Source organism: Hyperolius riggenbachi, chromosome 1, assembly GCF_040937935.1.
Source record: "Hyperolius riggenbachi isolate aHypRig1 chromosome 1, aHypRig1.pri, whole genome shotgun sequence".
Lineage (NCBI taxonomy): Eukaryota > Metazoa > Chordata > Amphibia > Anura > Hyperoliidae > Hyperolius > Hyperolius riggenbachi.
Genome location: NC_090646.1, coordinates 298,949,482 through 298,975,185, shown reverse-complemented (window position 1 = coordinate 298,975,185; position 25,704 = coordinate 298,949,482). Strand labels below are relative to the sequence as shown.

At 46.3% G+C, this 25,704-nt stretch overlaps 1 protein-coding gene across 5 annotated transcripts in view; it reads right to left on the bottom strand.

Moving 5' to 3' along the window:
- The window catches only part of ANKLE1 (ankyrin repeat and LEM domain containing 1), a 204,319-nt gene extending 178,913 nt beyond the window's left edge, over window positions 1–25,406 (bottom strand). For all 5 annotated transcript variants that reach the window (XR_011020485.1, XM_068233769.1, XM_068233770.1 and 2 more), the window contains exon 1: window positions 25,154–25,406. Coding sequence is in view for 4 of the 5 variants with exons in the window: in XM_068233769.1 (XP_068089870.1) it covers window positions 25,154–25,206 (53 nt within the window). In the remaining variant the exon portion in view is untranslated. The remainder of the gene's footprint in view (window positions 1–25,153) is intronic.
- Between the last annotated feature and the right edge of the window lie 298 nt (window positions 25,407–25,704).

The window sequence follows — 25,704 nt, the reverse complement described above, 5'->3', positions numbered from 1 at the left end:
AAAATGGAAAAATTCACTTTTTGCACCATAGTTTGTAAACGCTATAACTTTTACCCAAAGCAATAAATATACACTGAATGGGTTTTTTTTTTATCAAAAACATGTTTGTCCACATTTTTCGCGCTGCATGTATACAGAAATTTTACTTTATTTGAAAAATGTCAGCACAGAAAGTTAAAAAAAATCATTTTTTTGCCAAAATTCATGTCTTTTTTGATGAATATAATAAAAAGTAAAAATCGCAGAAGCAATCAAATAGCACCAAAAGAAAGCTTTATTAGTGACAAGAAAAGGAGCCAAAATTCATTTAGGTGGTAGGTTGTATGAGCGAGCAATAAACCGTGAAAGCTGCAGTGGTCTGAATGGAAAAAAAGTGCCTGGTCCTTAAGGGGTAGAAAGACTGTGGTCCTCAAGTGGTTAAAGACAGAAGAGTTAACTTTAGGTTTGCCTGAGGTAAAATGTTTCCTGAATACTACATGCCTTATCACCATGGTAACAACTCTAGAAGAGTTATTAAAGACAGGAGATAAGCTTAGTGAATTGAGGCCATTGCATGCTAAATTGGAGGCATAAAGTGCTCTTCCTGGCGGTAAGCCCGAACTGAGTTCGGGCTATGCCGCCGGAAGGCACCGCTCAGGCCCCGCTGGGCCGATTTGCATAATTTTTTTTTTGCTGCACGCAGCTAGCACTTTGCTAGCTGCGTGCAGTGCCCGATCGCCGCCGCTACCCGCCGATCCGCCGCAATTCCTCTCGCCGCGGCCGCCCCCCCCCCCCAGACCCCGTGCGCTGCCTGGCCAATCAGTGCCAGGCAGCGCTATGGGGCAGATCGGAGTCCCCTCTGACGTCACGACGAAGTCGATGACGTCGGTGACGTCATCCCGCCCGTCGCCATGGCGACGGGGGAAGCCCTCCAGGAGATCCCGTTCTTTCAACAGGATCTCCGGATCTCCGATCGCCGGCGGCGATCGGAGGGGCTGGGGGGATGCCGCTGAGCAGCGGCTATCATGTAGCGAGACTTTGTCTCGCTACATGAAAAAAAAAAAAAAAATTTAAAAAAAAAGATTTGCTGCCCCCTGGCGATTTTTTTGCAAACCGCCAGGAGGGTTAAACCATCTTGCATGTGTATACATCAATCAGGTAATGTAATTAGTGTACTGCTTCACACTGACAGACCAAACTCACCGTGTAACGCACCACGAACAGCGGTTTGTGTAGTGACGGCCGTGCTGGACTGGTGCGCACCGTGGCGAGAGTGCAGGTGATAGCGGTTTTCAAGCACATATGGTCGCCGGGCTGAGGTAGCTCAATGATAGAACAGTGACTGTCCAGCTAATCGAATTTGGTCTGTCCACAATGAAGCAACGACCTTATTATCTTGGGTGTGCCCCCCAACACTTTCATATAGCGGCGGTCATTAGCTTCATTGTGATACACAAGCTCCTTCACCGCAGCAAGGTAACGATCACGAAGGGGAATTGACACATATACATGCCTTTTGTGTTGTTGCAGCCGCAGTGCAGGCAGAAAAATTATGGCAGGCATGTACACGCACCAGAAAAAAATTGTTATTGTTTTTGTTAGCGGCCACTGCTAGCAGCGGCCTTAAAAATTCAGGAATCCACCTGGAGTCCTGGTGGACCTGGTTGGTGGTGGCGGAGAAGGCAGTCAAGCGGCCTGCAGGCAGAGATGCGGTGTGGGGACTGGGGACAGACTTCGTCTTGGGGCAGGCAGTCACATGGCATGCAGGCAGAGATGCTGTGTGCAGGGACTGACAGTCTTCGGTACTGAACACTTATTTGACTTAGGCGACTTCTCTTCTCACTAACAATGCCTCCAGCTGCGCTGAAGGTCCTTTCTGACAGGACGCTTGAGGCAGGTCAAGACCGAAGTTGGATGGCAAATTGGGACAGCTCTGGCCAAGGTCAAGCCTGCGCAACCAGTTGTCCAGGGGTTAATCGCTGCTCAGAGTGACTACATCTGCAGTTCAGGCCAGGTAGTCTGCTACCTGCCGATCGAGGCGTTGGTGGAGGGTGGATCCGGAAGGGCTAAGGCAAGTTGGACTAAAGAATGTCCGCATGTCCGACATCACCATGAGATCGCTAGAGCGTCCTGTCCTTGCCTGCATGGAGAAGGATTACTGGCAGTGGCAACTTTATTCCGTTGTGCTGTGACATCACCCTTAAACGCACCGTAAAGCATACTTGCCAGCTTGTTCTGCAAGTGCTGCATCCTTTCTGCCTTCTGGTGAGTTGGTAACATCTCCGCCACTTTGTGCTTACACCGAGGGTCTAGTAGTAATGTTGCCACCCAGTACAGGTCATTCCCCCTTGAGTTTTTTTTATACAGGGGTCCCTCAACAGGCTGGACAGCATGAAAGACGCCATCTGCACAAATTTGGATGCAGACATACTATCCATCTCCTCTTGCTCTTCTTCAGTTATGTCAGGTAAGTTTTCATCCCCCCCAGCCACGAACAATACCACAAGAAAGTTGAGCAGCACAAGCCCCCTGCGACGCCTGCTGCGGTTCTTCCGCCTCCTCAAAAAAAAGAAAAACACCTTCCACATCTGACTACTCCTCTTCCCCACATGACTCTTCCTCCTCCTCCCCCCTCCTCTGTGCTGCCGCAGGTGTTAACATCTGGTTCTGCTGGTAATTGATCCCACAACTCTTCCTCCTGTTCCTGTTCACGCTCCTCCACAGCTTGATCCAAATCTACGCACGGCACGCTCCAGGAAGAAAGCATATGGGGTCAAGTCGCTGATGGCGCCTTCACTGCGACTCACCATGTTTGCCACCTCCTCAAACGGCCACATGAGCCTGCAGGCATTTCGCATGAGTGTCAAGGTTTTCGGCCGGAAAAACCCCATCTCCCCAGCATGTCCTTTTACGGTAGTTGTATAGATACTGGTTGACGGCTTTCTCCTGTTGCAGCAGGTGGTTAAACATCAGGAGCGTTGAATTCCAGCGTGTCGGGCTATCACAAATCAAGCGCCTCACCGGCAAGTTGTTTCTCCGCTGAATATCGGCCAAGCAAGCCATGGCCCGTGTAGGACCGCCTGAAATGCCCACACACCTTCCTGGACTGCTTCAGGACGTCCTGTAAGTCTAGGTACTTACACACAAATCTCTGAATTATTAGATTCAGCAAGTGCCATGCAGGGTACGTGTCAAATTTCCCAAATTCAAAGCCGAAATGAGATTGCTGCCGTTGTCACACACCACGTTGCCAATCTCCGGTTGGTGCAGGGTCAGTCACTGATCCACCTGTTTGTTCAGAGCAGCCAGGAGAGCTGCTTCAGTGTGAGTCTCGGCTTTGAGGCAAGACATGTCTAAGATGGTATTACACCGTCGTACCTGGCATGCAGCATAGGCCCTGGGGAGCTTGGGCTGTGCAGCTGGAGAGGAGATCTCAGCACCAGTAGAGTAGCACTGCCACTCAGCCAAGGAGGAGCAGGACGACGACGACAGCGAAGAGGATGTAGCAGTAGGAGGAGAAGGAGAAGAGTTGGCAGCAGGCCTGCCTGCATGCCATGGAGGTGTCACAACTAGGTCTGCTGCACAGCCACATACTCCCTGCTTGCCAGCGGTCATCAGATTGGCCCAATGGGCTGTGTATGTACCTGCCCTGACCGTGCTTTGCAGACCAGGCATCCGTGGTCAGATGGACCCTTGACCCAACACTGTGTGCCAGAGATGACACCACTTGCTTTTCAACATCATGGTACAGTTTGGGTATCGCCTTTTTTGAGAAATAATTGCGGCCTGGTATCTTCCACTGCGGTGTCCCAATGGCCACAAATTTACGGAAGGCCTCAGAGTCCACCAGCTGGTATGGTAACAGCTGGCGAGCTAACAGTTCCGCCAAGTCAGCTGTCAGATGCCGGGCAAGGGGGTGACTGGCAGAAATTGGCTTCTTCCGCTCAAAGATTTCCTTCACGGACACCTGGCTGCTGTGGGCAGAGGAGCAGGAACCGCTCAAGGTGAGAGGTGGAGTGGAGGAGGGTGGCTGTGAAGGTGCAAGGGAGAAAGCGGCTGAAGATGATAATGCACCTCAAGGAGGAAAGAGAAAGAGGAGAAGGTGTGCTGTGGTCATCCCATTGCAGTTTGTGCTTTCTCGTCATGTGCCTTCGTAAGGCAGTTGTCCCTACACGGGGTCTTGGTCTTTCCACGGCTCAATTTTTGGTGGCAGAGAGTACAGATGGCATTGCTCTCATCTGAGGCAGACACAAAAAAAATTTCCACACCGCTGAGACCTGAGGTGATGGCACTATGGTGGCGTTAGCAGCTGACGTTGAAGGGCATGTTGGCTGGCGGTCCATAGGTGTCGATTCATGCCACCGGACACTGCCAAAAGCTGTTTGACGACGAGCTCCCCCTGCTTCTTTCAGCAACCAGTCTCCTCCTACTCCTCTCTGACTCCCCTCAGAACTGTCCTCCTGGTCATCTCCTCCATTGGAAACCCACGTGACATCCATGGCAGTATCATCATACTCATCCTCCAAAGCTTTGCTTGTATCAGACACCTCAAACTGCACCAACAGCAGGTACTTCATCATCCTCCTCACACCTTATGTCCATAAAATGCCTAACTCAGATATATGAGGTGGTGTACCTTGGTTAGCGCCTTCATCTTGTTGTAACAATAATGGCTGTGAATCCGTGTATTCCCCACCAAATAACTCCTGCGAAGTGTCAAATGGAGCGGATGTAGTGCTTGTAGTAGCACTGGTGGCTGCGGAAGATAAGGTGTTCTGTGTTAAATAGTCAACTAAGTCCTGACAATCTTGGGAGTTGATGGCACGTGCCTTCTACTGAGCACTGTACTTTGGCCCAGGGCCGCACGAAATCACAACAGCACAACCTCGAACAGACCTGCCGGGTGGCCTTCCTCTGCCTCTTTTGTCCATATTGGGGGGGGGGGGGGGATGAAGTGAAAGGTATGCACTGACTTGACTAATACAATGTGCAGTCACACAGGTGCAGTGAAAGGTTTGCAGTGACTGGTATTACAATACAATGTGCAGTTGTCACACAGGTGCAGTTAACAGGTATGCACGGACTGGTATATAAAACAGCATGCGGTCACACAGGTGCAGTGAACAGGTATGCACGGACTGGTATTACAAATGTGCAGCTGTCACACAGGTACTGTGAACAGGTATGCGTCGACTGGTATATAAAACTGCGTGCTGTCATGCAGGTGCAGTGAACAGGTATGCAGTGACTGGTATGTAACACTGCGTGTTGTCACACAGGTGCAGCGAACGTGAACAGGTATGCAGTGACTGGTATCAGTACAATGTGCAGCTGTCACACACACAGGTGCAGTGAACATGAACAGGTATGCACAGACTGGTATTACAAATGTGTAGCTGTCACACACACAGCTGTCACAGTATAGCAATTAGCAAGGGCCAGGTAGCACAGTATAGCAATTAGCAAAGGCCAGCTAGCACAGTATAGCAATTAGCAAGGGCCAGGTAGCACAGTATAGCAATTAGCAAAGGCCAGCTAGCACAGTATAGCAATTAGCAAGGGCCAGCTGCGACTGACAGGGCTGTATAAGCAAATGTCAGTGGGCCACACAAAAAACAAAACAAAAACAGATCACCAGAACATTAGCTCTCAAAAGAGCTGTTTTGGGCTGCTTTTTAGCAATAAGTATCAGCAAGGAGCAAGCCAACAAGCCTAACAGCAGCCTAACTAAGCTTTCCCTAATCTCTGCAGCAACTCTCTCCCTTTTCTCACTGTTATTGCAGCACACAGAGTGAGAGCATGGCCGACGCAGCTGCCTTTTATACAGGGGTGGGCTCCAGGAGGGAGTGCAGCCTGATTGGCTACCATGTGTCTGCTGACTGTGATGTAGAGCAGTGTTTCTCAACATTTTATTGGTATGTACCCCTTTTGAAACCCTGAACTCACCAAGTACCCCCTAGCATAGTAAACATTATCACAAGTACCCCTTGACAAATATATATTGAATCGTAGTACATGATAATTGGTTCTAAACAATTTACAAACATTTACTATGGCTTTTAATTAGCTAAAATACTAATTTGGCTTTGTTTAAATAAGATTTATAATTTTCTAAAACTCTAAATTTGTTATTCTTGGTTATGTATATTAAGCCTGAGTACCCCCTAGAACCATCAGAAGTACCCCCTGGGGTACACGTACCACATGTTGAGAACCTAGGATGTAGAGGGTCAACGTTTAGCGCAATGATGTAGTATAGGGGACGGGTCAAATTCTTATAAAGTTTGTGTTCTACCGCGAACGCGAACCACCGATGTTCGGGGCATCTCTACCTGCAATCCTCCCATCATTCTGGAATAGACGATAAAAAAAATTACATCCGAGACTGGCTTTGTAGATTACACCTGTGTTAATGGCTCAAATGATGTTTCTGGTAATTAAGGACCAGCTAACGCCCATAGGCGTCAGCAGGTCTTAAGTGGGTTACCATGGAAACGGCCGCTCGATCACGCGGCCTTTCCATGTCAGTTCACGGAGGGTGCCTCCGTGAACAGCCGGAGAGCCGCCGATCGCGGCTCACCGGCAAAAAAGAAATCCCCGCTGTTTACATCATACGGCGCTGCTGCGCAGCAGCGCCGTAGGGCAGATCGGCGATCCCCGGCCTCTGATTGGCCGGGGATCGCCGTCATTTGATAGGCTGAAGCCTATCCTACAATGCGCAGGACGGATATCAGTCCTGCGCACATCAGAGCAATAGCGAGAGGCAGGAAGAGGTAGGGAGGACGGAAAATGCTGCGGAGGGGGGCTTTGAGGAGCCCCCCCCGCTCGGCCACACAGAGCGGCGGCGATCAGCCCTGCTGTATTCACGATCAGAGCCCACGCAGCACAGATCTCTAAAACACAGCCCGGTCCTTAAGTGGTTCCTGAAAGACTATATTCAGATCCCAAGAAGGAATTCTGAAGCACAGCTGAAAAAACACAGATTTTATATCAGAACCTTCAGGGAATAACACACTTTTCCTCTTCCTTTCCCCCTTTGAGGCTTGGTGCACACAACACAGTGTGAAAGGCTGCATTTTATGTCATGTTAAAGAGATTATGTATTTAAAAAATGTATCTTAAAAAAAACATACCTTTGTGTTCGGGGACATTATTACCCTGTCATAATTTTGCCGCTCCCCGCCGCATCAAGCATAATTAAAAACAGTTTTATAAACTGTTTATAAACAAAAAAAGTGGCCGCCAAAACCAGAAGTACGTCAGCAGAGCTTCTTTTCCCCTGCAGCTCTAATCCACTGAAGTGTGACAGGCTGTTTGTTTCTTGTGAGCCTGCAGACTCGAGCACTCTGCCTGTTACTGGGATTGCTCAGTATGTGACAGTCCAGACAGCTTATTTCACAGTCTCACAGAGGACGATTTATCCTGGTTACAGCTTGTTTTTACAAGCCGAGTCTGCAGGCTCAGAAGAAACAACCAGCCTGTCACTCTAAACGCAGCTCTCTCCCTGGTCAGCCTCAGAGGCAGTTTACTGATATCAGAGAGCAGAGAGGCTGCCTAATCTAAATAACACACACAGGAGTGTGCATAGAGGGGCCTGGAGGGGGGGGGGGGGGAAACAGATCAACAACACTGAAGAGTTGGCAGCCTTCCAGACACAGGGCGACAAATCCGACAGGGGAAAGATATGCTGATTTATTAGATGATGATGATAGTAGAACGTGCTGCAGTAAGCCAGAGCACATTAGAATACGTTTAGGAACTTGTAGGATAGTAGAAAAAAAGATGAAATTTTTGTTTTGTTGTCTGCATTTTTGGTGCATTTGCGCTTTTTTTTTAACCGCAGATGCGATTTAAGCATTTTGCCTGCGTTTTAGGTTCACATATACAAAGACACATATGTGCTTTGTAGGTTTCAAAAAACGCATAGAAAACCGCATACCATTACGTTTCCATTGACTTTCATTATGTGCGTTTTTGATGCGTCTATGGGATATTATGCAACACAACCAGCATTTTTAAAAATGCAGGTTTGAAAACGCATAGAAAACTCACATGCATTTTCTCCTGCGGCCCATAGACTTCCATTAGCGGCAAAAACGTTGCGTTTTCCGCAAACTCTAGCGTTTCTGCTATGTGTGCACCTAGCCTGATACGGCTTTTTGGCTGTGCACTGGGGTTTTTAGATGACCCCTGTCTTTTACCATCTCTCACTGATGAACTAAGCTGAAAGGTGCAGGAACCTTGAATTCAAGTGAAAAAAGTGCACCCTGTATAGGGAGGTCAGGCATATCAATAGAGTCTCCAGCACAGCCAGGCACAGTCTGTGGGGCCTGAAAGGCAAAACCATTAATACCCTGGAACTGTCCTGAATGATTTTGTGAAAGATCAGAATAAAGCTGGCCATACACTAGGCCGATTACCCGCCGATCGACAGCAGATTCGATCACTGTGATTGAATCTGCTGTCACATCGTTCACGCTAAACTTCGATCTATTTCGTCCCGAAATAGATCGATCCCGTCGATCGCTCCGTGCAGGAAATTACCGTCGATTGCCCGCGGGTAGGGAGCGCGTCGCTAGCGGCGTATGATCGACGCAGGTATACTTTACCTGAAGCTGGCTCCCGGCATCTTCTCCGCATCACCTCCCGGCTGGCATCTTTTCCGCATCACGGCATCCGTGTATAACTTCCTGTGTCACTGCAGGGCGCTCTATTTTAACTTCCGCTGTCACTGGAGTGACAGAAAGTTATACGCGGATGCTGGATGTCGTGATGCGGAAGGTGATGGGAGAAGATGCCAGCCGGGAGCCGATGCGGAGACGTTGCCCGGGATCAGGCGACAGCGGCAGCTCAGCAGATGGTGAATCGGTTTCAAGCTGAAATCGATTCACAATCGGTTTGCAGTAAAGGCAGCCATACGATCCCTCTCTGATCAGATTCGATCAGAGAGGGATCTATCTGTTGGTCGAATCTGATGGCAAATTGACCAGTGTATGGCCACCTTAACACGACTGAGGAAAAAATGTAGGTAATAGGGGAACAGAACAGTTTTCATTTAGAACTGCCATTTGTTGCAAAGCGATCATTGGAGGCCCCTACCTGTTGTAGATCTGTTGTAACATACAAAGACTATCCTGATGGAGAGTTGACCTGCAGAGGTAATCCACTAATACCTGTAAAGTACTTTTACATGAATAGCTTTCAAGAACAACACACTCTGGCCTAGAATAGAATTCTCTTGTGTTCCTTCCTTCTGATCAGCTAATAAAAAAAATGTTGCTGTTGCTCTAAATAAAAAACTCGTCTTTGATAAGTGAATGAAAGTGTTTAAGGGCATTCCAGACTATTACTTTGCCATTTAATGACAACCGACATTTGCTGCTGGACAAATTACTGTGAACTTGAATATAATCTGTATGCTCTCACCTCCAGGATTTTGTGTGTTATTTTCTGAGGTGAGAAATTCCATAGATGTCCTGTCGAAAGTCGAAAAAGGTTTTACCCACCAATCTGGTGATCATTTTTCTGAAGAGGAATAGAGAAAACGCGAACCTAGCAGAGATCTCTGACGTAGGAGAACAGGGTTTGAATACCAGCCAAAGCCAACACCCAATCTGCAAGGAGTCCCTGGGCAAGACCCCAACACTGCACAGTGGCCCACTGAGCATGCCTCTAGCAGCTGCAGCTCTTAAGCACTTCGAGTCCAACAGGAGGAAAACACCACACAACTGTGAGCATTATCTGTTCAAGTTAAGATACATGAAAATAGTACCCACTGAACTACTGAAAATTTTCATATCGCAAGAGGAATTTTCCTTGTACTCTGAAAGTACAGATGTTATCAGTTTTTTTTTCCTTCCTCCTTTTATTATTTACCGGTAAGCACAGGGTTACAGTATCCACACCAATAGTGTCATTTGATAGCCCCAGAAACCCCATGTTATCACGAAGAAAGTTCAACAACATAGGCACAGCAATTCAAGCTGAGACATTTTACATTCCAAATAAAGATTAGAGGCATGTGGAAGTTTGGGCAACCTTGTTAATCGTCATGATTTTCCTGTATAAATCGTTGGTTGTTACGATAAAAAAATATATGTCAAATATATCATATAGGAGACACACACAGTGATATTTGAGAAGTGAAACAAAGCTTATTGGATTTACAGAAAGTGTGCAATAATTAAACAAAATTAGGCAGGTGCATAAGTTTAGGCACTTTTGCAGAAATTACAGCCTCTAAATGCTTCCTGTAGGTTCCAATGAGAGTCTGGATTCTGGTTAAAGCTATTTTGGACCATTCCTCTTAACAAAACATCTCTAGTTCATTCAGGTTTGATGGCTTCCGAGCATGGACAGCTCTCTAACTCACACCACAGATTTTCAATTATATTCAGGTCTGGGGACTGAGATGGCCATTCCAGAACATTGTACTTGTTCCTCTGCATGAATGCCTTAGTGGATTTTGAGCAGTGTTTAGTGTCATTGTGTTGTTGAAAGATCCAGCCCCGGCGCAGCTTCAGCTTTGTCACCGATTCCTGGACATTGGTCTGCAGAATCTGCTGATACTGAGTGGAATCCATGCGTCCCTCAACTTTGACAAGATTTCAAAGATCTAGTTTCATCAGTCCACAGCACCTTATTCCAAAATGAAGCTGGCTAGTCCAAATGTGCTTTAGCATACTTCAAGCAGCTCCGTTTGTGCTGTGGGCAGCGAAATGGCTTCCTATGCATCACTCTCGCATACAGCATCTCCTTGTGTAAAGTGCGCCGAATGGTTGAACAATGCACAGTGACTCAATCTGCAGCAAGAGGATGTTGTAGGTCTTTGGTGCTGGTCTGTGGGTTGACTGACTGTTCTCACCATTCGTTGCTTCTGTTAATCCAAGATTTTACTTGGTCTGCCACTTTAAGCTTTAACTTGAACCGAGCCTGTGGTCTTCCATTTACTCAGTATGTTCCTAACTGTGGAAAAAGACAGCTGATATCTCTGAGACCGCTTTCTGCATCCTTCCCCTAAACCACGATGGTGAACAATCTTTTTTCAGGTCATTTGAGAGTTGTTTTGAAACCCCCAATGTTGCTACTCTTCAGAGAAAATAAAAAAAAAGAGGGAAACTTACAATTGGTCCCCTTAAATACTCTTTCTCATAATTGGATTCACCTGTGTACGTAGGTCAGGGGTCACTGAGCTTACCAAGCCAATTTGAGTTCCGATAATTAGTTCTAAACTTTTTAGAATCAATAAAATGACAAATTTATACCGCATCATCCTCGCTACAGGCTGTCTCCTGTGCATGGATCAGAGAGGCCCTACAGCTGCGCAGTCGCACTCGCGTCTATGTGGACTGCGCAGCCGCAGCACGTTCTGGCAGCCATTTTACTTGAGTCATGAGAGCCCAACCCAGGCTGTGGGGTCAAGAGCCAGCCCAGGGGGCGATTGAAAAGCGGGGACCTGGCGAAACTACACAGAAGGCGCGGATGGCGTCCTCCGTGGATTCAAATTCAGGTACTGAACTTTTTTTATCTGCCTTGTAAGTCCTTTAAACAATTATTATGCATTTTCTGTAAATCCAAAAAACTTCATGTCACTTCTCAAGTATCACTGTGTGTGTCTCCTATATGATATACTTAACTGACATTTTTTATCATAACCACCAAGGACTTCTACAGGAAAATCATGACTATTAACAAGGTTGCCCAAACTTTCGCATCCCCCTGTATCTCAATGGTTTCTTGACCAGGTGCATAGGTTGGTTTGCCTTCTTAAAACAGAAGGACTTTAAAATAATTCAGCTTTAAAGTGAACATCTGTGGTTACCCACAATGCACTGCTACTGAATATGCAAATTATCTCTTTATGTCCCTGAAAGCCAGCCTAGCAGCCAGAAGCGTTGGTGTCTAACAAGCCTATAGTTTTAAATTTTACAGAGCCACATCAACCTCACATGCAGACATGAAAATTTAGGATTACCAATTAGAATAACGTTAGCGTTACTTTAATTGCTTCTGCTGGGAATCTAAGTCATAACGCAACTGCCTTCTCTCATCCCCCCCCCCCCCCCCCAAAAAAAAAAAAAGAAAAAAGAAAAAATGTATCTTATACTAACATTTATATTTTACGATTTGAAAATCTTTCCAGAATACAGTAGAATCTCATTATAGTAAACTCTGATAAAGTAAACTCAGTTCTGAGGTCCCCTCAACTGTATGTACAATTTATGACTAATCCTGATATAGTAAACTACTTTTCCAATCCTTATGCTAAATGCCTAATCGTACTGAGTTAATTAGGGAAGTGGATTCAGTAGAAAGACTACTTGACTCACCTGAATCATTGCTAAATCATCAACCAGTTAAAGGGAGTCCGAAGCCTTTTTTAACCATTTAAGCCTTTTGGACGTAGCTGCTGCGTGCTCCTGCGGCCAATTGTGTGCGCTCCCGTGCTGCCGCCCATTAATCAATGAATGGGAACCCAGTCCCCATTAGAACGATCGCCGGCTTCTATGAGAAGTCGCGATCGTTCTAAGTTACACATTCCCTCTTCACTTGCTGTAAGCGTACATAGTAAACTTACAGGACTCAAAAAAAAAAAAAAAAAAAAAAAAAGGCCATCTGGAGGTCAAATGGTAAAACATCTACATACATTTTTTTTATTTTTTTTTAATGAGCAGACCCACAATTACATTTAAAATTAAACTGTTTACCTCCCACACTCCTTCCAAAAATACCCAAATAAAATTTTTAATAAACCAAAATAAATAACAAAATAGTTACCTAAGGGTCTGAACTTCGGAAGATCGGATCAATCAGAAATGGCAGGTGCCATAAATCCTACGCCGCATCAGTTAGGCAGCCACAAGTGCGGCGTAGGATTTACTACACATGGTCCCCACAAGGTTAAGGTAGGACCTGTTTTATCAAATATTACCAAGTTACAGATGCTTTTATACACTGATACATGCTACACCCACTGAAGTACTCTGGGTGCCTCCTACCCCACGTTGTATATTTATTACCCCCTATCAGGGTTTTTTTTTCCCAGGAGCTGCAAACTACACTCACCTCTCACAAAGCTGAGTGGGGACGGTACTTCCCCACATGTAGTGTTGGAGTGGTTGCCAGCTTTGTGAGTATAATTCTTTCTTCCTTAACATTTCTACCCAAAAACCTGCGATAATACACCAGATAGGGCTCCCAGGGTCCCTTTGTCTTTTTTTATCTCCCTTACAAGCCTAACTTTATTTTAAAAAGGCTTTAGATTCACTTTAAAAATGCTGGGGGTATCGTACCTTCCTTACACCTCATAGGCTGCACATAATAGATAACCCCATCTCTGACCGTTGCTTTAGGGGATGTGACCACCTGGGATCTCTAGTACACACTTGCCCCCCTTTCAGATGCACTTTGTTTGCTGGGAGGAGACAGACATTTTTACTACTATATTGCTGTCCTTCCCCCAACTGCTCTGCTCAGAGATGTTACATTGATGTAAACCTGTCTGCAGACCTCCTGCAGTGTGCTGTGCAAGTTACAGGAGCTGTGAGTTTGCTGCATTCTTATTTGTATTACATTCATATTTAGAAGGTAGTACTGCAATCCTCTCCTCTCTGACACACACACATTGTTTTTTTGTTATTGCCCCCCCTTTTCCACACTGGTATACATATTTTTTCTTCTACCTTTAGTCTGTCTCTCACTCACACACTTTCCTCCTTGTTTTTTTCTTTCCCAGTCCTTTTTTCCCCTCTGTAGTACATGCTGTTTAGCACACAGACCAGCAACAAGCATGTGTACATCATGCGAGATCATCCAGTGTAACTTCCCCATCAGTAGTTCCCAGTGTATTTCCTCCATACCCACTTCCTCATTCAAAAGCACCCAGCATGATCCACCTACACTCCTCCCTACCAAGTAGCACCCAACACGACCCACCCTGCCCCTCCCTACCTAGTAGTGGCACCCAGCATCACCCTCCAACTCCACCTAACGTGACCTTACTTCCCCACCCGGCTACTTTTTCATTCCACCTGGCTGGTAAGAAATTCTGGGGAGAACACTGGATCAGGTTCTCTGACTGAAGTCAAACTGGATTAGCTGCATGCTTGTTTCAGGTCTGTGATTTAGCCACTAATGCAGCTAGAGATCAGCAGGACTGCCATGCAACCAGTATTGTTTAAAAGGAATCATCCATAGACCTCTCAGTTTAGGTTCCCTTTAACACTGCGGTCCTCAAGTGGTTAAGCAGTGTCCATACTTGTGTCCATAATCCTTTCAGGACCCAGCCCCAACTCCTTAGGTCAGGGCCTTTGAATCTGAAGAAGACTTTGGCACATATGCTCAGTTCGCAATGTTTGCATAATGTGCATGTACTGCATGATCGTTCAGGATGCTGTGGCCAAGCTCCCAGCAGCCTGCTAAGCGTATAGAGCACACTCATAGCATTGGCAACAGCACCACAAATACTTCTTCGATTTTGGGGTCAGGTCTTAGTCCAGGCCAAACTGCAGCTAAACAGAGCCATGAAGAGGAGGGGGAAGGGGGTATGGGAGTAGAACAGGGGACAGAGGAGGCAGTCCGCATCCGGAAAGCATTATGGACAATGCTAATGTCACGGACGGTTGCGGGGCCGCAGGCGCGTCCTGTAACCGCCCGTGAAGAAAAAAGCGATCGCACTCGATTCCCTGCATCGATTGCGCTTCAAATCGATACAATCTGGGTTGAGTGTGTAGGGGGAGCTGAAGTCCTTTTCTTAGCAGAGAGAGCACCATCCTAAAGGCTGGATGGCTCTTTTGATATGCTAATGAGCCTGGGCCCAGAGAGTCCCTGGCTTCAAGCTGTGCGGATGGCCCATCCATCAGGTATAAGGTGACACCTAGCTGATCTCATGTAGATGTTAATTAACCAAGGGGTGATCAGGATGCCTAGGTGCAGCCAGGCAGGCTACAAATCTCCAGGAGGTCTTGACACCTTGCTCACTGGTAAAGATCAAAGGGGAAGTCAGCTGTTAGCAGCTAGAACACATCCTGAATAAACCTGAGTCTCATAGCATAATCCATAACTTCCCAGATCTGTCATATTTCTGGGGTTCCTGAGATGGCAGCTTCGCCAAACGTGGGGGAAGTGTAGCATGAGCCCCGGTGCTGGTTCTGAGGAAGTTTCAGAACATTCTGAGGTAAGGACTGCCAGTTAGGCAGTTTGAAAATGCCCTGATGATACCACAGGGGTCCCACCCCTCATGTCTGGTATCAGGGCGCTGGGTAAATCGAGACAGACCTGAAAATGTTCATAAATCTGCCCTGACCTGTACGGTTCTGTGAGATAGAGCCCATATATGGGTAGATATGATTTCTAGCTCCCAGGACAAGGGGAGGGCTCATCTCATCTTCTAAGGGGGTGTATGGCTCCCCGCCCTCACTCCCTCCTACTGAAGCAGGGGCATAAGAATGGCAGAGGACCCAAACTCAGTGTCCTCCACACTGAAACATCTTGAACTCATCAGATGCCAGCTTGAGGATATGCTGGCATCCACCTGGTCTGAACTCTGAACTCAAATTGAAACCCAGAACTCTGTTTTCCCACAAAAAGGACATCTTTCCCGGAACTAAGTATTTTTCTCCCTTTTATTTTTTATACTGGCTATTACTGTCTTAATAATTGTGATTTTAATAATTGTCTGTATATATTAATTATTTATATTGCGTGAATAAACGACTTTCTCCAAGTCATTCACTGTCCGCTACCCTGCTTATCAGCACACACACAGAACTGATCCCGGGTCCCTGAAGATACGCTACTGTTTATTTGTTGTTGGCTAGACAGAATACCGTGTGTTTAACCGTTTTATTCGCAGGACTAGTCAGTCAGTTAGTGGGCTCCACGGTCCCATGGTAACCGCGGTGGTGGCAGTTTACTCTGAACCAGTAGGTGACGTTGTAATTACCCGTGTCTCACAGGCTCCCTTCTGAGTTGTCTGCGGCTAATTCTTAACGGTTCCTGCGCATTGACTGCGACCAGAGTTCGCACGATCTGTGCGCTGGCACCGTTTAGAAGGCTAAGTGCGGTCAGCCACTAGGGCTCCTGTGACAGCTAATTTAAGGAAATTCTTTAAAGTGAACCCGTGGTGAAAATAAGTAGAGGAGATAAATAGTATTTATCCTACTCCTAAAAATGACTTTTTTTTTTTTTTTTTTTTAGATATCCCATGGTTTTATTTTATATTTAAACATTTACAAAGTAGATTAAATGTTTATTGTCTCTGTTCAATGGCAGTCTATTAAGTGTCCCAGAGTTAAAATACATGAACTATTGACCTATTTCTCTCTCCCCCTAGTCCTAACAAGTTGTATTTTGCCAGGAAAACTTTTATGGCTTTAATTTGCTTGTCAGTGATGTTTACTATATTTCTGACAAGACAAAAGCGGTCACTTCCATGCCCGAAAATTAACTCTTTCAAACAGCAAAATAAAACAAGAAAAACAGCCTGGTTAATATGTTTTGAACTGTACATAAACATGTTTATCTCATGTCACGTCACCTCGGGTACACTTTCAAGGGAACCTGAAGTGGGGACAAATTAAAATAAAAAACAATGCTACCCGATCCGGGGGGGTTGGGCAGATTCAGGTAGCCACAATACCCACAGCTCCCTTGGCCTGCATTCCCTAAGTTTCGTTATAGTGACTTCTGGGATCACGAAAATGGAAGAGCGGCTCTCACACAGAGCAGTGTGCAGGGAGGGCGGGGGAGCGGCAGGGGGTGCAGCCAGGGAGAGGCAGAGCTGTCCAATGGCAGCTGGGGAAGCCTGCAAGAATGCCCTCTGTGGGATTTTGCGCAGGGAATACTTCTCTTCCCTTACCCTCCAGAATACTGACAATCGCTTGTCGCTAATTTCGGGGGGTGATAGTGCGGTGGTGAGGGCTGCAGCAGGGAACATGCCTCTGTGTCCCATCCACCCCCCGCCACACCACCTCCAGTACTCTAAGAAAATGTGTTTAGTTGCTGCTTGTATTACAGGAGTGAAAGAAACTTCTGCTTCATTTTATTAAGGGCATGCTTATGTGCATTTTTTCAGCAACACATTAATTTTACAGACTGATACACATTGCTGAAAAACAGACATAGTTTGGTTAAAAAAAATAAAAGACAATCCAAGTTCAAACAAAAGGAAAAAAAAACAAAAAACCCCACCATCGTGAACACATACAGTGGGATGCGAAAGTTTGGGCAACCTTGTTAATCGTCATGATTTTCCTGTATAAATCGTTGGTGGTTATGATAAAGTCAGTTAAATATATCATATAGGAGACACACACAGTGATATTTGAGAAGTGAAATTAAGTTTATTAGATTTACAGAAAGTGTGCAATAATTGTTTAAACAAAATTAGGCAACTGCATAAGTTTGGGCACCACAAAAAAAGAAATCAATATTTAGTAGATCCTCCTTTTGCAGAAATTAGTCTCTAAACACTTCCTGTAGGTTCCAATGAGTCTGGATTCTGGTTGAAGGTATTTTGGACCATTCCTCTTTACAAAACATCTCTAGTTTATACAGGTTTGATGGCTTCCAAGCACGCACAGCTCTCTTTAACTCATACCAGAGATTTTCAATTATATTCAGGTCTGGGGACTGAGATGGCCATTCCAGAACGTTGTACTTGTTCCTCTGCATGAATGTCTTAGTGGATTTTGAGCAGTGTTTAAAGTGACCCTAAAGTCAGGAATAAAAAAAATGAGTTTAACTCACCTGGGGCTTTCCTCAGCCTCCTGAAGCTGATCGGTGCCCACGCTGACTCCATCAGATGTCCCTGGACCGGCCGGCGGCGACTTCCGGTTTCACCGTCACCGGCCGACAGGCTGGGAACGCGAGTGATTCTTCGCGTTCCCAGCCAGAATAGCGCCCCCTATGCTGCTATTGCGGCCTCCCTATGCTGCAATAGCAGCATAGGGGGCGCTATTCTGGCTGGGAACACGAAGAATCACTCGCGTTGCCAGCCTGTCGGCCGGTGACGGCGAAACCGGAAGTCGCCGCCGGCCGGTCCAGGGACATCTGATGGAGTCAGCGTGGGCACCGATCAGCTTCAGGAGGCTGAGGAAAGCCCCAGGTGAGTTAAACTCATTTTTTATTCCAGACTTTAGGTTCACTTTAAGGTTGTTGTCTTGCTGAAAGATCCAGCCCCGGCGCAGCTTCAGCTTTGTCACTGATTCCTGGAAATTGGTCTGCAGAATCTGCTAATACTGAGTGGAATCCATGCGTCCTTCAACTTTGACAAGATTCCCAGTCCCTGCTCTAGCCACACAGTCCCACAACATGATGAATCCACCACCATATTTTACTGCAGGTAGCAGGTGTTTTTCTTGGAATGCTGTGTTCTTTTTCCTCCATGCATAACACCCCTTGTTATGCCCAAATACAGTGGCTTGCAAAAGTATTCGACCCCCTTGAAGTTTTCCACATTTCGTCACATTACTGCCACAAACATGAATCAATTTTATTGGAATTCCACGTGACAGACCAATACAAAGTGGTGTACATGTGAGAAGTGGAACGAAAATCATACAGGATTCCAAACATTTTTTTTTTTAAAGATTTTTTATTTAAGGTAATTTTCAAACATATTAAGGAACATAATATCAAAGTAGGCAATAAAACAAGAGACAACATACCATGTATGGTAGCGGACTACACATAGGCATCAGTCCGCCGACGGTGCCGGACTGAGAAAATTTACAGCATGGTATGTACACACAACAAGCATATGACATAACCTAATGAAATGAACCAGGAATAGATATCAATAAAAGCTACGTCAACAATTCACTTGTACCACATGGCTGCACCCATGTGTGCAAAGATGAGATCCCTATCCTCGGCCCCCACTATAGGGGGATGGAAGCCGGGGCGGGTCCAGGGCCCAGTGGGAACAAACACCCGGGCCCACCCAGCAACTACCAGTGAGGATTTCGGGATTCCAGCTACACGGTGGAAAATATTAACCTGGCGGGTAATAGGAGAGACCATGTCTCTCCAATCCCATGCTTCTTGAACGTAGAAACATCTAAAACTATTCACCTAAGAGAAGGGATTCCAAACATTTTTTAAAAATAAATAAATGCAAAGTGGGGTGCGCATAATTATTCAGCCCCCTGAGTTAATACTGTGTAGAACCACCTTTTTCTGCAATTACAGCTGCCAGTCTTTTAGAGTATGTCTCTACCAGCTTTGCACATCTAGAGACTGAAATTCTTGCCCATTCTTTGCAAAATAGCTCTAGCTCAGTCAGATTAGATGGACAGCATTTGTGAACAGCAGTTTACAGATCTTGCCACAGATTCTCGATTGGATTTAGATCTGGACTTTGACTGGGCCATTATAACACATGGATATGTTTTGTTTTAAACCATTCCATTGTTGCCCTGGCTTTACGTTTAGGGTCGTTGTCCTGCTGGAAGGTGAACCTCCGCCCCAGTCTCAAGTCACTTGCAGACTCCAAGCGGTTTTCTTCCAAGATTGCCCTGTAATTGGCTCCATCCATCTTCTCATCAACTCTGACCAGCTTCCCTGTCCTTGCTGAAGAGAAGCACCCCCAGAGCATGATGCTGCCACCACATTTGGCAGTGGGGATGGTGTGTTCAGAGTGATGTGCAGTGTTAGTTTTCTGCCACACAGAGTTTTGCATTTTGGCCAAAAAGTTCCACTTTGGTCTCATCGGACCAGAGCACCTTCTTCCACATGTTTGCTGTGTCCCCCACATAGCTTGTGGCAAACCGCAAATGGGACTTCTTATGCTTTTCTGTTAACAATGGCTTTCTTCTTGCCACTCTTCCATAAAGGCCAACTTTGTGCAGTGCACGACTAAGTTGTCCTATGGACAGATTCCCCCACCTGAGCTGTAGCTCTTTGCAGCTCGTCCAGAGTCACCATGGGCCTCTTAACTGCATTTCTGATCAGCGCTCTCCTTGTTTGACCTGTGAGTTTAGGTGGACGGCCTTGTCTTGGTAGGTTTACAGATGTGCCATACTCCCTCCATTTCTGAATGATCGCTTGAACAGTGCTCCGTGGGATGTTCAAGGCTTTGGAAATCTTTTTGTAGCTTAAGGCTGCTTTATATTTCTCAATAACGTTATCCCTGACCTGTCTGATGTGTTCTTTGGACTTCATGGTGTTGTTGCTCCCAGTATTCTCTTAGACAACCTCTGAGGCCATCACAGAGCAGGTGAATGTGTACTGACATTAGATTACACACAGGCGCACTCTATTTAGTCATTAGCACTCATCAGGCAATGTCTATGGGCAACTGACTGCACTCAGACCAAAGGGGGCTGAATAATTATGCACACCCCACTTTGCAGTTATTTTTAAAAAATGTTTGGAATCATGCATGATTTTCATTCCACTTCTCACGTGTACACCACTTTGTATTGGTCTGTCACGTGGAATTCCAATAACATTGATTCATATTTGTGGCAGTAATATGACAAAATGTGGAAAACTTAAAGGGGGCTGAATACTTTTGCAAGCCACTGTGACTCAATTTTAATTTCATCAGTCCACAGCACCTTATTCCAAAATGAAGCTGGCTTGTCCAAATGTGCTTTAGCATACCCCAAGCGGCTCTGTTTGTGCTGTGGGCGGAGAAAAGACTTCCTCTTCATCACTCTTGCATACAGCATCTCCTTGTGTAAAGTGCGCCAAACGGTTGAACGACGCACAGTGACTCCATCTGCAGCAAGACAATGACAAGTCTTTGGTGCTGGCCTGTAGGTTGACTGACTGTTCTCACCATTCGTTGCTTCTGTCTATCTGAGATTTTTCTTGGTCTGCCACTTTGAGCCTTAAAAGGGATACTGTAGGGGGGTCAGGGGAAAATGAGTTGAACTTACCCGGGGCTTCTAACGGTCCCCCGCAGACATCCTGTGTTGGCGCAGCCACTCACCGATGCTCCGGCCCCGCCTCCGGTTCACTTCTGGAATTTCAGACTTTAAAGTCTGAAAACCACTGTGCCTGCATTGCCGTGTCCTCGATCCCGCTGATGTCATCAAGAGCGCACAGCGCAGGCCCAGTATGGTCTGTGTCTGCGCAATACACTCCTGGTGACATCAGCGGGAGCGAGGACACGGGCGTGCAGGCGCAGTGGTTTTCTGACTTTAAAGTCAGAAATTCCAAAAGTGAACTGGAGGCGGGGCTAGAGCATCGGTGAGTGGCTGCGCCAACAAAGGATGTCTGCGGGGTACCATTAGAAGCCCCGGGTAAGTTCAGCTCATTTTCCCCCGACCCCCCTTCCATATCCTCAATATGTTCCTAACTGTGGAAACAGACAGCTGAAATCTCTGAGACAGCTTTCTGTATCCTTCCCCTAAACCATGATGGTGAACAATCTTTGTCTTCAGGTCATTTGAGAGTTGTTTTGAGACCGTGTTGCTACTCTTCAGAGAAAATTAAAAGAGGAGGGAAACTTACAATTGACCCCTTAAATACTCTTTCATAATTGGATTCACCTGTGTATGTTGGACAGGGGTCATTGAGCTTACCAAGCCAATTTGAGTTCCAATAATTTGTTCTAAAGGTTTTGGAATCAAAATTACAAATGTATGCACCTGCTTACCGTATTTTTCGGACCATAAGACGCTCCGGACCATAAGACGCACCAAGGTTTAGAAGCCAAAAACCAGGGAAAAAAATATTCTAAGCCTGGTGCATCTAGGATGCAGGAGCGTTTTGTGAGGCGTCACCTCCCCCAAGCTATCTCTATCTCCTAAGATACACTGCCTAGCTAAAGTAACCCTTGCAGCCCCTGCCAGCTATAGTAACCCTGCTGCCTCCCAGCTACACCACCACCCCCTCCTTCCCATTCACCGCACCCTTAGCACTCGCCCTACATCTGCCAGTCTTCTCTACCCATACACTCTTGCCTCCAATAGACCAGCATTCCCTCCACACACCTGGTACCATAATTTCAAACATTCACTGCTTCAGTAACTTTCTGATCTTTCTCCTAAGCAGCACCCCCCTCTGCCACACACTCTGATTCAGACCCCTACATATGACATTACCCCCTCCTCCACACAATTCCTCATATACCCCACACCCCAGTCTCCCCTTCCCAACAAACAAACCATACATACCACCAGCACCCCAGATCCCCTCCAGCTGTGCCGATGCGATGCTGCCATCTCCTCATCTCCAGCTCTCTTTCACTTTTCTCCCCATGCTGCCGGCTCTCTGACCTGTCACTGTCCTCCTGAGAAAAGGTGTTGTTGATCATGGTGCAGATACTGTGAGTTACAGCTTCTAGCTTCCTGTATTTTCCTGGCAGTGCGTGGCCCTGATGATGGTGCAGTCACAGAAAGAAGCAATTGGTGCATCTGCAGGCATTGATTGGCTGAGGACCTCTTGAACGCTGGGGATTGCACTATAGTATAGCCCGCCCGAAAAGGTATCGCGGCCACTCAGGGGCTTGGCGTCAAACATCTCTATAGTGATCTGAAAAGCTGTGCGCTGATTAGCTGCTGCGGTGGATGACTCATGCCTCAGCCAATCAGACTCGGGACATATTAAAGGGCAGCTATCAATAGCGGCGAATATATGTGTGTCAATCGTGGGTTAGCAGATAAATACATGGATTATAACTTGCTGCCAGACCCGAGCAGACAGTTTACAAGTTGCTATTATTCTCAGTCCTGCAGGCAAACACGATCATATATAAAGCGCAGCTTCCCGGTATTACGATTGTCTTTCCCCCTCCTTACTGGATGTGCACGCTGTAGCCTTTCAGCGCAATTAGCAGGCACCTGCGCAGACTCAGAGAAGGCTGCGTTATCAGAGAGGAGACCCCAGCTGTCACGGTGCCTGCTAATTGCGCATAAAGGCTACAGCGTGCACATCCAGTAAGCGGGAGGGGGAAAAACAATCGTAATACCGGGAAGCTGCGCTTCATATATGATCGTGTTTGCCTGCAGGACTGAGAATAATAGCAGCTTGTAAACGGTCTGCTCGGGTCTGGCAGCAAATTATACGGTAATCCATGTATTTATCTGCTAACCCATAACACACACATATTCGCCGCTATTGATAGCTGGCCTTTAATATGTTCCGAGTCTGATTGGCTGAAGCACGAGTCATCCACCGCAGCAGCCAATCAGCGCACAGCTTTTCAGATCACCATAGAGATGTTTGACGCTGAGACACTGAGTGGCCGCGATACCTTTTCAGGCGGGCCATAGAGCGACCACTTTTGCCAAGCCTTAGTTCTACTTGCATTTGTATATATGGTTCAGCAAACAGTAAGTAGAGCAGCAGGCCACTTCTATATGTGCATGAGAGGGGAAACCTGGGACACCTGGTGCCGGCTGAAAAGTAGTATTCGGACCATAAGACGCACTGACTTTTCCCCCCCACTTTTGGGGGAGAAAAAGTGCGTCTTATGGTCCGGAAAATACGGTAATTTTATTTAAACAATTTTTGCACACTTTCTGTAAATCCAACAAACGTCATTTAACTTCTCAAGTATCACTGTGTGCGTCTCCTATATGATATATTTAACTGACATTTTTTAATCGTAACAACCAACGATTTATACAGGAAAATCACGACGATTAACAAGTTTGCCCAAACTTTTGCATCCCACTGTATATCCCAGTTGATCCAGGGGAAGGCAAAAAGAACAACAACAACAAAAAAAAAACTTACAAATGTAGAGGTAATGTAAAGGAATATGGAGGCTGCCATGTTTCTTTCCTTTTGCCTGGCAGCCCTGCTGATCTATTTGGCTGCAGTAGTGTCTGAAGTACACCAGAAACAATCATGCAGCTAATCTTAGTGTCAAACACACCTGATCTGCATATGCTTGTTCATGCCATTTGCACTGACTACTTGGGGAAAAAAAAAAAAAATCAGACAGCATTTGCATAATTTGGAACTGGGTGTACAATCAAAAAGTACCCTTACTGTTAACGGGCACATTTTGCAGTAACGATCGGTACCACATGCTGTTACACCACAATGCATTCGCCACACTGAACTGTAGTGCATTGCAGTGCTGAAAGCCGGGAAACAAAGGTGCGAGCAGGAAAAAATTTTTTTTTAAAAAAGAGCTTACTTATCTGGGGCATCCTCCAGCCCCTGGCAGTCTGTGTTCCTCACCGCAGATCCGGTGTCCAGGGATTCCCTCCATTGCAGATGCCAACCTCGCCAGGTTGGCATCTTCTGTGCCTGCGCGTGGCCGCACCACTCATGATCGCGCCGACATGGTCTGGAGGGTCCTGCATAAGCGCAGTACTTCTGCTCCTGCGCAGAATGCTCCAAGCCACATGAACACAGTAGTAAGCGGCGCACAGAAGATGCCAACCTGGCAGCAGAGCTGTGGCAAGGGACACACAGGCTGCCAGGGGCTGGACTAAGCCCCAGGTAAGTATTTTTTTTTCCTGCTCGCACCTGTGCTTTAAGTTCCAAACCACCTTGTGCACACTTTAACTTGAATCAAGCGATTTAACTCCCAAACATAGGAAGGAATACACTGGCATATAAATGCATAATACTGACACTACAATAAGACCCCATTCATAATAGGGTTTTGTGGTGTGACAAAGGACACATTGTAATGCAGAAAGACGCACTGCAATGTTAAATCTATGCCACATTCAATGTGCGGTACAATTTAATGGACTGTGGCACAGCATGCATTGTTACCGCGTAATGCAAATGTTGACAGTGAAGCATACTTTTCATTGACTGATGCATCACTGTGTGACGCAACATGCTCATAATGTGACACAACATTCCATTTGTGTTTAAACAGTGCTGCTCTTGACTTTTTCCAAACACCCACCATGGATTCACTCACCTAAGTCTTCCAAACGTCAATTTGGATGTACACAGCCCCCCCCCCCCCCCCCTCTTTTTTTTTTATAAAGCTATTGTTTCTCTAAAACTGCATTATGCTAATTAGCTGCTATTCATTGCAAAGCTTCCATAAACATCCCTCACAAGTAATGTTAAAATTTTCCCGAAATGCCAAAAGCCACATTTATCACACCAGTGGTGAGTGAGCACAGCTCGCTTTCAAGTTTATAACCCTAGAACGTGAAATGAAATAAGAAACTACATCACACTAAATGCCTACAAACGTCTGTATTTTTTATTTATTACGGGTATACAACAATAGTGCACATACTCTGCGTCTTCATTCTCCACCGCTTCGCACAACTTCTGAGCCAGACCTGCCATGCTCCATTCGGCCACAACAGTCCGGAGCAACCTAAGAATAGCGAGCGCGGGAAGGACACCATCCAGGCATTTCAAGGAGCCCGTGCTACGGCTGATAACGCAAATCCATTGAGCGTTCGATCTGTGAAGTCAGGTGCAGTTCAAACTTCCCTCTCTAGACGTTGATCTTACACCATTGTTAATTCCTAATGGATGTTACTTCCTAATGGGTAAAGGACCCTAGTGACGTCAAACCCATGTGACGGTCGAGCATGTTACCGGTGTAGTGTCAGAATGGGCAGCCCGAAGCTCCCTTACGCACTGAGTATCACGCATGCTCAGTGGGAAGTTAGACATTATTTTCCAGAATTATGTCCGCTTCCGCAGCACGTAGACTCCCGAAATTTTCAGGGTAGGGAGGAGTCCCCCAGATTTAGCTATGTGCCGAATTGCAGCTTCCGAGCTCCGCTGGTTCCCGAGACTGATTACAGCAAACCTATCTCGGGAATCAGTGGAGCT